At 42.9% G+C, this 14,156-nt stretch overlaps 1 protein-coding gene across 15 annotated transcripts in view; it reads left to right on the top strand.

The window, feature by feature from the left end:
* Positions 1–14,156, top strand: part of LOC143835961 (uncharacterized) — a 68,292-nt gene that overhangs the window by 49,931 nt on the left and 4,205 nt on the right. For all 15 annotated transcript variants that reach the window (XM_077334500.1, XM_077334512.1, XM_077334503.1 and 12 more), the window contains 7 exons: positions 2,032–2,154; positions 2,657–2,797; positions 7,961–8,116; positions 8,196–8,359; positions 9,124–9,266; positions 9,965–10,020; positions 12,179–12,265. In XM_077334500.1, the coding sequence (XP_077190615.1) occupies positions 2,032–2,154; positions 2,657–2,797; positions 7,961–8,116; positions 8,196–8,359; positions 9,124–9,266; positions 9,965–10,020; positions 12,179–12,265 (870 nt within the window). The remainder of the gene's footprint in view (positions 1–2,031; positions 2,155–2,656; positions 2,798–7,960; positions 8,117–8,195; positions 8,360–9,123; positions 9,267–9,964; positions 10,021–12,178; positions 12,266–14,156) is intronic.

Genomic DNA, 14,156 nt, shown 5'->3' with positions numbered 1-14,156 from the left:
CACCAGGGATCTCTGCACTCTTCAATGGTAACTATTTGACTTGGTAAGGGAATTCTCCTCTCACTAGAAGATCTGTCCCATTTCTTTGGCCTGAATGGGGATTTCCATCTAACTACCCACTTGTCCTTGTCAATTTTTCCAGTTCTCTTGTCCGTGTTAAACTGTTCTCAATCAGGGCTGAATTCTGAAATTGTCAGTACTTGACTCTTCTTACCTAGGGTTGAAATCAGATTGTCAGTACTTAGTCAAGGCAGAAATCTGACTGACTCTCTCCTCAATATGCAGCTTTCTCAAGACTTTCTCTGTTCAGTTGATGCTAACCAATCAGATTCCTTGGAGCAGCCTGTCACTCAAGGCTCTCTGGCTCTGTGAAAAATTAACCTTTCACAGTCCTTTACTGGTTTATACAGAGCTTATAATAAAAGTACAGTTCATCACAGATGCTTTCAGAGCTTGATCTTTATTTTATTTAATTATCTTTATTTTATAAAATATATATATATTCCACTGCTTTATCCTCAAGGGGCTCAAGAAAATTGAGACAAAGAACATGCCATTGAATCACAAGCAACTCATGGCAAATCCACCCATGGGGGATTCCTCTGCATGGCAACCCTAGTCTTTCTCAGTGATCTCCCATCCAAGTGCTGACCATGCCCATCCCTGCTTAGTTATTTTGTTCTGTTAAGCTGGGCTAAGCTGAACTATTCAGGCTACATACAAATTAAAATTAAAACATACATCATAAAAAATTAAGACATCATACTACATAAAATCATGACCATGCTTAGAATGATGTGCCAGCCCTCTGATTGGCCCTCAGGGGGTGGCCCTTCCCACTGAGGGCCAATCCAAGGTCTGAGACACACTCTTCTGGCCCTCAGATAGCCCCTCAGTGAAAGGACCAACTACAGGTTGCATGCGGAAGGTGGTCCCTGTCCTCTGACAAGGCCCCTCACCTCAGGCTGACTATCTTGAACCCACTGGATGGCAGGCAAGTCCAATCACCTTATTCACTCCTCGCTGCTGGTGGAGGGTGACCTAGCCCAGCTGCCTCCACTGCAAAAGGCCTGCCACTCTCACTGGCCTCCCTGCTTCCACCGGGCATGGGGAAAGCCTGCTGCCTCCACTGTGGAGGCCCACTGCTCTTGCTAGCCTCCTCCTCATCAGCAGGAGGGGCAGGGGGCCTGCCCACTTTAAAAGCACGCTTCTTTACTTGTATATAATAAAATTGCATCTTAGAACCCATTAAACCCAACAGAACATATAATTATTTATATGTATATGTATATGTATATGTATATGTACATTTACATTTACATTTACATTTACATTTACATTTACATTTACATTTACATTTATATTTATATTTATATACCACCCTCCCCAGAGGCTCAGGGCGGTTCACATTGAACTTATGAACCATACATGAAACAATCTTCATTAATAATCATACAATAATAATAACAGTGGTTGTAACAGTATAGCAGTGCAATATAACAGTATAATATAACAGTAGAACAATGCAACAGTGCAATGGCACAATAGGTCCAGAGCGCTCTGGTGGAGTTTTTTTTTGGGGGGGGGGAAACAGGGGCTCTTCATTCGCTGTTGGTTACGTTTAAATCAGAGCTAAAATACATACAAAACAAAATTATAACATTGAGCAAAAAGAATCACTGAGGGAATGCCAAGCAAAACCAGTCTTCCCATACTGATGGAAAAGTGATCTTACAGGATGTGTGGTGGGTTTTATAAGGATACGTCATTCTGGGTGCTAAAAAGATGTTGCTAGAACAATAGTCATCTGAAAGCAACATGATAATGTTCAAGACCATAAAGAAAAATATACAATTTATAAATTAGTTGTGGTGCATGTGAAGTTGTTTAAAAAACGTTAATGTGTTTTGTTTCTATATGATGACTTGCTTTGAGTCAGGGTGGTATAACTGAGGGTCCCAGAAGGAATTTTAGTGTAGGAACCTGTATTAGCTCTTGAAAGACTTGCCTGATTGCTTCCTTATTTTTCAGCTGGAATCCAGTCAGCCGACAGACCATTTCTACCATAGTAACTCATCACCAGCTCTGGAAATTTCATTGCTCTCTGACACCACAGATGAATGTAAATCTATGGGAAAGGAAGACCTTGAACTGGTATTAAGTACTATCTTTTTCTCATCCAGGAAGTAAACAACATATTTTATTCCAAATAGTTGAAGGGATATTGGTTGGGATCACCCTTTCAAGATCCTTCCAGAAATTTTCCTGAACTAAATTTATACACCCACTAGTAGTAGAGCCCGCTGAAGCCAAAATTCAGCGGGCGCTAGGGGCCTGGGGAGCTTTCCCCCCCCCCATCTGGAAAAAAGCTCCCCAGCCGCAGAGCACCTTCCCTGGGGCCTGGGGAGCTTTTTTCCTCCCCCCCCCCCCCCGTTCCGGAAAAAAGCTCCCCAGGCCCCGGGGAAGGCGATCCGCGGCTCTTGAAATGTCTGCTAGGGAGAAGAAAAAACAGGGAAGATCCATGTATGAAAGATCCTTCTGCTTTTGGATTGCTGGATCCAACTCAGTGGGTAGCAGAGATGGTGTCATAGTCATCACCCAATCATTTGTGTTTTTCAGAATATTATAACCCTGATTCCTTTTGAAATCTATGTAGACCCAAGTGGGAGGCAGCCATGAGGACACAGACTGTTATCATGCATGTAAAGTTCTAGCTGGTGGCTCTTCTGCCCTTCCAGTTATTCCCACTGAAGTTCATTCGGTACCCGTGCTGGTGAGTGGGGAAAAAAGTGAGCAGGTAAGGATGATGAAGAGTCCTGTATGTGTTGCTGGTGTTGGTGTGGGAATTGTATCAATCTTTTTAAAAGCTTAAGTTGAAGAGTATGTCTTTTCCCAAGATTACAACTGACTTTTAACACACTAATTCAGACATCTTGGTTCCATTTATTTGATTAGTATTACTTAAACTATTCCCTGGTTTCCTCAAAAATGATAATGAATGACATAATTTTGTTGGTGTTCTTGTTAAAAGTGACAGCGAGCTACTGGTTGCATGACTATAAACTATCTCTTCCTGCATCCTTTAGGCCCCAGCCTGGCTTAAGTGCATTGTTTATATTATAGCTTATAAGTAGCCAGCTTTCTGACCTGGATTTCATGCCTTCATTTTCTCTCTAGTCTCTTCCCCACTAAGTCCTTGTCCCTGGAGCTAGAGAGAATCTCAGTGTACATCCCTACTCTTATTCTTGACTAGTGATCTTTCATGTCAGTCCTACCCTTGACAAGTAAATCCATGTTGTGTACTGATCAATAGTAAGGTTATCTATCCTTGCTCATTATGGTGATACATAATGTAATTCTTATTATGACATGGTTTCTATAGAAAACATACCACAAGGCACAAAATATCCATGTTCTCTGTGTCTTTCTCTGAACTGTATGCCTTTGATTGGATAGTAAGGTATAAATTAATTTCTTTAAAAAACTATAGTTGAAAGATTTACCCAATGCGCAAACTTCATTTATGCATGCTTATAGCTTGGGGGCCAAAAAGTTTGCTTTAAATAGAGGGATAAATCTATAATTCTCAGGGTACAAAATTCTGCACCGGAGTGCACCTGCTACAATGTGCAGTTCACAAAGATTTGGGAATATAATAATAACTTGTTTACAGGAGCAAATGCACATTCAGAAATACACAAACACCCCTGGACAGGCTAGTACAGAATTTTTAATTATAGGACTTTCCTCAGAGGTTGCTGTTGTACCATTTGCTTCTTAAAGATAAATGTTATAAGATCAGACATAATGCATGTCTGTGCTTTGTTGCTCCTTATATACTTTAGAGAGGAGAAAATTTGTAAACACTTCTTCCTTCCCCTTTTATGCTATCATTTTATTTGGGCTTCCCAGGTATGATTGAGGTATTCCCCTTTTCAGCCACGTACCAACTTCAAGCCATTCGCAGCACTTTCCTCCCCATTACTCACTTGACACTTCCAGTTCTTTCTGCAGCTGCATTTATTTGTGAATTAAAATATTCCAATCCTGCCCTTCCATCTAAAAGATTTGCCTAGACAATTAACAGTGATTAAAATCAAATTAAGACACACATCTTAAAAGCAACATGAAGCCAACAGCTTTCAGTGCTGCAATGGGGAGGGGGTGAAATCAGCTAGGCTTGGGTGCTTCAGCGCCCAAAGTAGCCATTCGCTCCTCAAGCAGCCAGCGCCGCGCTGTGTGTGTGGGGAGGGGGGGCGGCGTGGGCGTCAGCGCACCTGTTTGTGCCCCCCAGCACACCGGTGCCTACGAATCCCCTCCCCCCCACAGTGCGGAGCTAGCTGCATCAGGAGCAAACGGCCTCTTCGGCCGCCTAAGTGCCCAACCCTATCAGCAATGAGTCAGTTGGCATCAGTCTCCACTAATCCCTAGACTAAGGGGACCAGAGTTTAACATTGGTAAAGCAGGACACCATTGACTGGGAGGGTTCTTGATTCAAAATTTGGTCTGTATGGAGCAACAAAAATTTTCATAGAATGCATAGAACGCAAAAATAGTATTGTAATATATATTTTTAATTTCAACGCAAGTACAATTTGCCAGGTGCCCCCAGATGTCCCTCCAAAAGTGGGACAATCTGGTCACCTTACCCTAGACTGCCTTGGGAACAACTGGGTACTGCTGAAAGGCATGAAATGATGTAATCAAATGGGTCTCCTCCCCTAGGTGGGCAATGTTCAAGATAGGTGGTATGGCTGAAGGTGTCATGGGATGACTGCTCTTATCTCCTGAGCATATAGTGTTCATGTTTCAAATTGCCTTCTCCCTTCCTCCACCCCTTCCTTCATGAAAAGTATGGCAGCAGCTTGTGTTCAGGGAGGCCAGAAAACTCTGTCATCTGTGGGGAGAAATGGGGGCCACCAAATGGGAGGGGGCTGTTATGGTGAGTGACAGGATGCACGTGCATATAATAGAGCTTGCCCCATCCCCCCTTCCCACAGGTAGATAAGAGTAAATGCCATAATCACAGCTTGTGTCTGTTTCCTTGTTTGCCAGTGAGGGCTGGTCAAGGCAGATGCTGCTCTGTTCCTTCTCTTTCTCCTGGTCCTGGCTTGAGCACTATTAATGAAATGTCCAGATCTTTTAACCCTTCCTGCCCTAGCTGGGTGGGTTTCCCTTCACCCATCCTGAGTGATGCCCCATGAGAGCCACTTGGCATTCTTTTCTCGAATCAACTTGGAGTGCATATTTCCATCCTTTTTGGGAGTATACGTTTCCACAGAGGTAATTCAAATAGTAATCTGTCTTGCCCCTTCTTAGCAGTTGGACAAATGGGTATCTCCTGCAAGAAACTCTTTCCTGCTCAGCTGGCAGTTTTCCTGGACAAAAGTGTTCTTCCCTGAGATTGGTGTTACCCGGATGTAATTCAAGGCATCTTGCATTCCCCTGTCATATCAGGAGGCAAAGAGACTTTCCCATATCTAAACGTTTATTTATTTATGTTGGATTTATATTGAAAAGTTGCTTGGCTAGAAAGATAATTAAGCAATAGAGTGATTGTTAGATACAGCACAGTCTATTTGGACAAATAGAAAGAAACAGGCAGACAAGCCAACTTGAATCTTCAGAACTACCAGTATTTCAGACCCATCTTGTATACAGTTTTCTTACATAAGCACATTCCACCCTCCTTCCCACACACAGGTGGAATTATATATTTTATCACTTTTAGATAGATGTTCTAACCACCTTCATATTCAAATGGTTCAATTCTTTGAACGTACAAATGTTCTTTGCAACTTCCTATGATTATTCAAGCATTATGTACTCCCTGGTGCACATTCAACACATTATTACTGATCACTACATATTTTCCATTCCAGTATTTTATATCTGCTTAGATCTAAGGTTTTTTAATTTATTCATTTAATTTATATACCACCCCTCACTGTGGGTCACACGTTAATCATTATCATCATGGTTCGCCTAAGTCTATATCTTTCCTATTTATCAAGGCCCATCAGTCCTCCCTTGTTTTGCGGGCAAGAGTATATTTAATAAATCTCCTGCCCATCCTGTCTTCTATTTCTTAGTCATACTTTTACCATCATTAATCATTCGAGGTTTCAGAGCTGGAGTGGCAAGGACAACACTGAAAACATACAAAAACTATTCTCTACTAATATAAAAGTCAAAACTCCTGCAAATACTGCCTTAAGCCAAGAAATATCTGGCATCCAGGCTGTTAACTTATTCCATAAATTATTAAGAGTATATCAGATATTATTAATGGCATGTACAACTATCCATTCTAATTTTTGTAATTGATCTTCTAAAGACTTATTCATATTGTGAGATTTGACTTGACACAATTTTACAAAATCCTCCTTCCCGAGCTAATAAATGATCTAAATTTTATTCAACATCTTCATATGCCCTCTTGCCCAGCTGGTACGGAAGTTTGGGCTGGGTGGTTATCAGTATGCAGATGACACCTAGCTCTTCCTCCTGATGGATGGCCACCCTGACTCTCCCCAGAAGCATTAGCCAGCTGCCTGGAAGCAGTGACAAGGTGGCTCAAGCAGAGTCGGCTGAAGCTCAACCTTTCAAAGACGGAGGTCCTGTGGCTGGGTAGGAAGGGACCATGTGAGGAAGCGTGTCTGCCCACCCTGGATGGTGTGCAGGTTTCAGTGGTTCATTCCGCCAGGAACCTGAGCATGATCCTGGATGCTTCCCTCTCAGTGGCAGCTCAGGTCATGAGGGTAGTGTGGCTGGCATTTTACCACCTTCTCCAAGCCAAGCTATTAGCACCCTACTTGGTCCTGGAACACCTAGCCACATTAATCCATGCGATGGTCACCTCTAGACTTGACTTCTGCAACTCGCTGTACACAGGCCTGCCCTTAACCTTGATCTGAAAACTACAGCTGGTCCAAAATGCAGCGACCAGGGTCCTCACAGTAACACCATGGAGGTCCCACATCTGGTCCATCTTCCATCAACTGCAATGGCTACCAGTCAAATTTCAGATCAGGAATCAAGGTCAGGACCCTGTGTACCTTTCTGCCTACACCCCTCAAAGAACTTTGCACTCTGCCACTGCCAACTGGCTAGTAATACCTGGCCCCAAAGAAATCTGCTTGGCCTCTACCAGGGGCAGAGCCTTCTCCCTCCTGACCCCCACCTGGTGGAATGAGCTCCCGGAGGAGATCAGGATCCTGACGGAACTAAAACAGTACCACAGGGCTTGCAAAAGGGGGCTCTTCTGCCAGGCATTTGGCTGAGGCCAGCTGGAATCAGCAACACCTGCTGGGCCTCTGAACCTCCCTCTGAGAAATCCATGTACCTAAACTGAACCATGGACCTGCTTGAGAGTTGTCCTGATTAAACTGTTTGTTGTTATTGTTCCATTGTTGTATTGTACCTATTCTATTTAACACACAAAGTTCAATGTACTGTTTATGTTCCATGTGAACTACCCTGAGACTCAGGGGAGGGTGGTATACAAATGTAATTAATAATACATAAAGTAATTCAATGGTGATATAGATCATCAATTTCAGATTGCATTTACTTCTTTTTCCATTTGGCATGCAAAACTAAAATGCTCTATCAGTTCTCCTGCACTATGATACCAGGATAGCCCCCTAAGGTTAATATGGCCATCATTATTCCCCCTGCTGTATGTTCCCCTCCTGAATAAGATAATTGATGCCCAATTAAAATGTCATTGTTACAGTTTGGTCCAAGTTCACCACATTGTTTTGGGACTTATTATAAGATTCTGTCTAGATCTAGGATGCTCCTCCTGGCATAGTTGTCTCAGGAAGGTTTACAACATTTAAAATCATACAAATTCAGAATGACAGGGCATGATTTCAGTGTAAAGGCAAACCTCCGTCCTGCATGGTCGCTTCATTGCTACCTTCATCCTCCTCTCTTATGTCATTCATTTTTCCAGCCTTCCTTCTGGGAATCTGAATCTTGTCTCCTTGCCCCAGACTTTAATTGGAATGATGGTGGCAAAGGATGGGCACCTGAGGATTGCCAGGAACCATCCTGGGCTGTGGATAAAGCTAAAAAGTGTGGCTGTGTTTCAGAACTTGAAAGAAATGTGGTAAGTTGGAAATTGGAAAATGGAAGCTGCTGTGGATTGTTTTTGCATCCTATTCAACCACCTCATGTCTCCCTGCCAGGTTCTATCTCATTTCTCCTTTCATTCTTGCTGTTCGTCTCATCAAAATCCTTATACTGGAAGAGTGTTGGAATGCTGTCCTTCTTCATCAAAGAGTCATCATAACAGTGATTCAAAGCATTCTAGCACACAAAGGACCATAAAATGTTCGAAATCCCCTCTGAGGTGAGGCCATCATTTGGATTCTTCTCTGAGATAAAGGTGGCATTTGAGATCCCCTGTGAAGCAAAACTGCAGCCACTTGTGGGACTCAAGTAGATCATCTGGGTCGCTGACCATTATGTTCTAGCAACTGAGTAGTGCCTGGGTTGGACCGTTTATGCACTGGAGGTTTCATGCTGGGTTACAGGCTGGAGTTTTAGTCGTGGCAGGTGGCCCCACCTCTTCCTGCACTCACACAGGCGTGCATTTGGCCCAGTGCACCACATCCGCCCCCTATTTGTGCTCAGTGCATGAGAACTGGGGCAGTAAAGTGCCCAGTGCATAAATGGTCTTAGAGAGCTCGTGGTGCTATACACTGCCTTCTGCATGGTACTTAAAAATGATACAGGGGAAAGAAACATTGAGGTGGGTGGATTGATTCAAGGTGGCAGCTTTTGGGAATGTTTTAATTTGAATAGTTGTCAGCCTGAACCTAGGGCTATTTTTGCACTACATAGCTAAACTGATCTTAAGTCGGTTTATCTTCCCCAGCAAATCACGAGAATGCTGGAGGATGCTGCTGTTTAAAAAAATAATCATCCTTACTTTCCCAGGAGATGTAGTTGCAAAAAAATTTGGGTTGTGGGGAAGCAATATCAGTTGATGTTTGGCATGTAGATAGGCCTTATATTAGGCTCTTGACAGCTTATTTTGTGTAGCAAACTACTACTTGTCTTGACTATAGATGGGTGCACCTCTGAAGTCAGCTCTGTGCTTGTTTTCCACAGGAGAAGAGAGATAACCAGAATAGTTTATTGCAGTAAATGTCACTGTAAGTGTTGCCAGAATCCATTCCAAGAGTGGTTCCAGGAGACAGAGCATCCTCACACTTATTCAACTCATAAAATATGTCACTACCATCCCTCCAAAGGTTTGTTTTGCTCAGGCTTCATGCTATGTGTTTAGAATTATAAATCCTCATGTCTTGAGTAACAGAATTTGGTTTCATTGTCTCCAGGCATGTATGTGTGTAATGAAAAGGTTCCCATCTAAACTTGTTTGCCTCTTGGATGGGTCTAATCTTTCCGACCCAATTTTACTATCAAGGATTTGCTTGGCACACAGAACTTTTGTCAGAGAAGGATTCACTGACAAAAAATTACATTGTAGTGCACACCTTGAGCTGATATCTGGAGTCTGCTAGAATACTCTCTTGGTGTAAGTTTGGAGAGTTCTGAAAAGGATAAGTCCCAGGCAAAAGATTGTCAGATTCAAATCTCCACATAGACTAGATATGCCCGGAAAACTTATTTACCCATAACAAAGTTTGAGTCCAGTGGCACCTTTAAGACTAACAAAGATTTATGCAAGATATAGTCTTTTGTGTACATGCACATTTTGTCAGAAAGCTTATACTTTGAATAAACTTTATTGGTCTTAAATGCTGCTGGCTTCAAACTTTGTTCTGCTGCTTCAGACCAACATGAATACACACCTGAATCTATTTATCCCATAGCATAGCAATGGATTTTATTACCTACAGTTAAGTTATTTCTCTGCTGTCACTGCAGGAAAGTGGTTTGCCTCCTTTTCCACAGAGCTCTGACTTATCTTTATTCTTTCATGCAGGAACCAGCAAATCCTGCAAAATGTCACAATCCTACTCTCCAGAGAACCCCATGATGGTAAGCAAACACAATCATATTTTGTGGTGTGCAAACAAAAATGATGTCTGATTTAGAATTAACATTGTGTGTTATTTAAAAGTAAAAGGTTTAACTATAACTTTGTAAATAAAGTTGCTTGTATTCCAAAATAATTAATATACTAATGGCTCTGAAACACTTTGATGCATGTTCCACTTCTACACTTTTAAACCTGCTGTACTTTTAGGGACCCATTTGCGAAATAACTCGATGCTACTCCCCCCCCCCCCCGCAATAAAATGTATGTATCTCACATGAGTTTACAAAGAGCCAGTTTATATTTTATTATTCACATTGAGTATTTATAATCCAGTGATCCATGTGATGGTCACTTCCAGGCTCGACTTCTGTAACTTGCTCTGTGTGGGCTTTCCTGTATCCCTGACCCAGAAGTTGCAGTTGGTGCAAAATGCAACAGCTAGGGTCCTCATGAGGTCATTTTGGAGGACCCATATCCAGCCAGTGCTGAGGTAGCTGCATTGGTTGATGATTGCATTCTGGATCAGGTTCAGAGTTTTGGTGTTAACCTTTAAGACCATCTGTGGTCTGGGCCCCACATATCTGAGGGACCGCCTGTCTCCTTATGCTCCCCACAGAGCTCTTCGTTCTGCAGGTTTGAATCTGTTGGTGGTCCCCAACCCATGGGAGGTACACCTGACCTAAGTCCTAGCCCTGATTTGGTGGAATGAACTCCTGAAAGAGCTGAGAGCTTTGTTGAAGCTGTCACAATTCTGCAGTTGCTGCAGGATGGTTGAGGCCAGGCTGTGGAAGATCTTGGATCCCTCTTCAGAATGCCCCAGAATAGCGATCCCCAACCTGTGGGCTGCGGACCACATGTGGTCCTTCGACTAATTGGAGGTGGGCCCCGAAGGACACCTTCTCCCCCCCCGGCCCTTTACTTCATCCCCCCCGGCCCTTTACAGCACACTTCGGGTGTCATTGTCTCCCATCACTCCCAGATAAGGACTATTTCGTTGCAGAGAAACTAGCTCAGGGTTCCCATTGATTTGTCATTGTCATGAGTTAAAATTTCCATGAAAATAAAATGTTCCTTATGTTCATTGTTGTGGCGTGTCTGTATCTTACTTTGAAGGGATGTTTAAACATTACCATAGCGATCAGAGAGCGTTAGGGCAGTGGTTGAGAGTAGAGGAGTAAACTACCCCCCCACCGGGCCTCAGTAAAAGGCGTTGAGTGGTCCCCGGCGTTCAGTGATCCCCGGTGATAAAAAGGTTGGGAACCACTGCCCCAGAACATCAAGGGCCTGATGTGCATGCCTTTCCTGAGTGGCGGTCAACAAATTCAATAAATAAATAAATAATATACAAGAAACTCCCAGGGGAGAAGGGATTTGATAGCAGTGGCATCTCACTGCTGCCCTGTTCACTCACTCAGCCTTTTGCCTGTAAGGGGAGCAGGGATGTGGCTCTTTCTCCCCTGCCCTCTTCTTTGTCTACCCACAACAGAGGGTCTTTTCTCAGGGCTGATGGGATGCCTAGCACTGGATTGAAGCCTGGACATTTGCTTCTTCTTACCCCCCTCCCTGCACCTCCCTCTATAGTACTGCCTGCCTACCTGCTACAAGGAAGCCATGTCTCTGTTATTTGCAAGGCTAGTTCTGCTCGTAATAGTGGGGGGATGAAGGGCAACCTGTAGCTTGTGTGCTTCTATCCCACCCAGTCCTGGCCTTTTCTCAGCAGATATAAGCAAAACATTTTCTCTGCTTGCCTAACATGTGTGCAGCCCTGTAATACCTCTAGCAACAAAGACCCATAGCTATACAGAACTTTAAAAAATCCTTTAGGGGGCGAATGATTGGTAGAAAGTGGCAACACTGAGGACAAAAATACTAGTCTCTTGCCACTGTACTTGTCAGATATACTGCTAATGTAGTTCCCCACACTGCCCCAGCAACTTTCACTACTCAATCCAGTGATTCCTGAACAGAATCGCCTGCATTTTGTCCTGCTTTGTCACTGCTTTGAAATTCACTTAGCATTGTTGTTGCATAGTCCACGGTCTAGGACGGTAACTTCTGTTGGGGTGATATGAGCTCTTATTTATCATATAAGTCTTCAGCATATTCAGATCAGATATTGATAGCCTCTCTCCTCCTGCCCCCTGTCCCATAAAATAGAAATCAGAGAAAAGAAAAACGAAATCAACACAGCGTGGAGCGACAAAAAAAAGATCTACTTCAGTGAAACAAAGAAAGTCTTCCAAGGTAACTTAAGTTGGCCCTTGAATTCTAGGGGCTCTCCATAATGCAGATATGTCTTAATGTGGTGTGGGTATAATTTTCTTTTTGTATGTGTGATCTGATGTCCAGACAGAAATCAAGCCCAAAGGAAGGTTGATGGAAGGAAAGTTCTTTGTAGTGGTGCTGATCAGTGGTGCTAGAGAGGAAGGCAAGAGAAAAAGAAAAGAGACCCCTTATTAGGCTTCTGCAGTCAGGGAATGGCAAGCCATCTCTGTTCATTGCTTGCCTTGAAAAAGTGATGAGGTTGCCATGAATAGGCTATAATATGATGGTATTTTCTCGCATATTCAGTGTTTGCATTTGGATATTTAAGACAACACGATGTTCATGGCAGCTGCAGAAGTTCAACTTTTCCCTGGAAAGGAGTTTTTCTCATAAGCTCCACTGTCTTTGCCTAACTAGCAGATACTTTACTACTGTGGTGTTAATAAATAAGCTGGCAAGTGCCAGCTTTTATGGGTTGAGATTTTGAAGATGCTTACCTTTTGGCAAATAGGGTTTTCCTAATCCTATCAGTTCAGTAGCTAATGCCTTTTTCCCCAGTATGAAAATTTGCTAGTTCAGCAACTTTTTAGGCTTTTTTTGGAAAGGGAGAGAGCTATATGGTAATGTTTAAACTCATCAAGGAAAACTGAACTTCAGTTTCAATGACCAGTCTGTCATGCACCAGGGTGGATTATCACCAGTTTCCCCACTTGGTGCTTTAAGCTCTGTTATTCAGACTTCTAAGTGATTAGTCAAGATCAGACTGGGGACATGATTGGGTTAAAAAAAGGAAGTTCCCAGGCTACAAGAAAATGTATAAAATTATCAGCCTATTTTATTATTGTTGTTGTTGTTGTTGTTGTTGTATTTATACCCCGCCTCCCCCCGAAGGCTCGAGGCGGCTTTTGGAACTGCATTGTCAAGACAGCAGTCTAGAGTTGTGACAAGTCTCTGACAGGCCCCGTCAGGCTGTGCCAAGATGGGCCCATTCCCAGGATGGGATAGCTGAGGCTCTTTATAAATATGGGAGTCAGCCTTTTTCAACCTTTTGACCATGGAGGTCCCACTGAAATATTTTTCAGGCTTCAAGGTACCATGCCCCCCCAGAAGTGAGAGGAGCTTTGGCAGGCAAAGTTTTAAATGGCTGGGGCCCTCCCCTTCCCACCCCCTCCAGGCTCATGATTGAGAAGGAGCAGTCACCCAAATAAGAGTACAATTTTTAATTCTAAAAATTTCCTCTTCCCTCAAAGCTGAAAATGGCAGACAGTGTGTGTGTGTGTGGGGGGGGGGGGCTCTCCCCAGCAGCCATTTTGGAAATCCCAGTGTAGTAGAACTGTTGAGAGACCTTTAGTACCATGGTTGGGAAAGCCTGATAGTATTTAGCAATGTGATTTTTAATATTTCAGGACTCTGTTAAAGGCCTTTTGTCTGCTGATTGTTCCCAGTTATCTATGCTTTGTAGAATGGTAAAGTTTTCTTTTATATATGATTTTTGGGTGTGAACTGACTGCTTAGAAAATCCTACCTATGATTGACTCATCTTCATACCGTCCCCCAAGCTTTTGGTGTTCAAGTCAGTCAGGATCAAATTATAAAAGGAGAGAGGATTATCTTGGTGGCTAGTAGTTTAAGTTCCATATTAACAACCCCAGGCAAATGGGATATAGCAGTAGTTCTGAAGTCACTAATCCTTTCTTGCTGAGCTTGCAACCTAATCAAAAGTTCAAGCACTTTTCAACTGTCAGAGAACTCTCTTTGCTTCAAGTTACTTTCAGTTTGTTCAGTTAATTGAAACATTTACAGAAAAGTTAGACAAACTGCTTTTTTAAAAAAACAGAGTTGAGATTGACCTTGTTATGCTATATCAGAT

The sequence above is a fragment of the Paroedura picta genome, chromosome 4, assembly GCF_049243985.1.
Source record: "Paroedura picta isolate Pp20150507F chromosome 4, Ppicta_v3.0, whole genome shotgun sequence".
Lineage (NCBI taxonomy): Eukaryota > Metazoa > Chordata > Lepidosauria > Squamata > Gekkonidae > Paroedura > Paroedura picta.
This window is presented reverse-complemented; position numbering and strand designations above follow the sequence as displayed.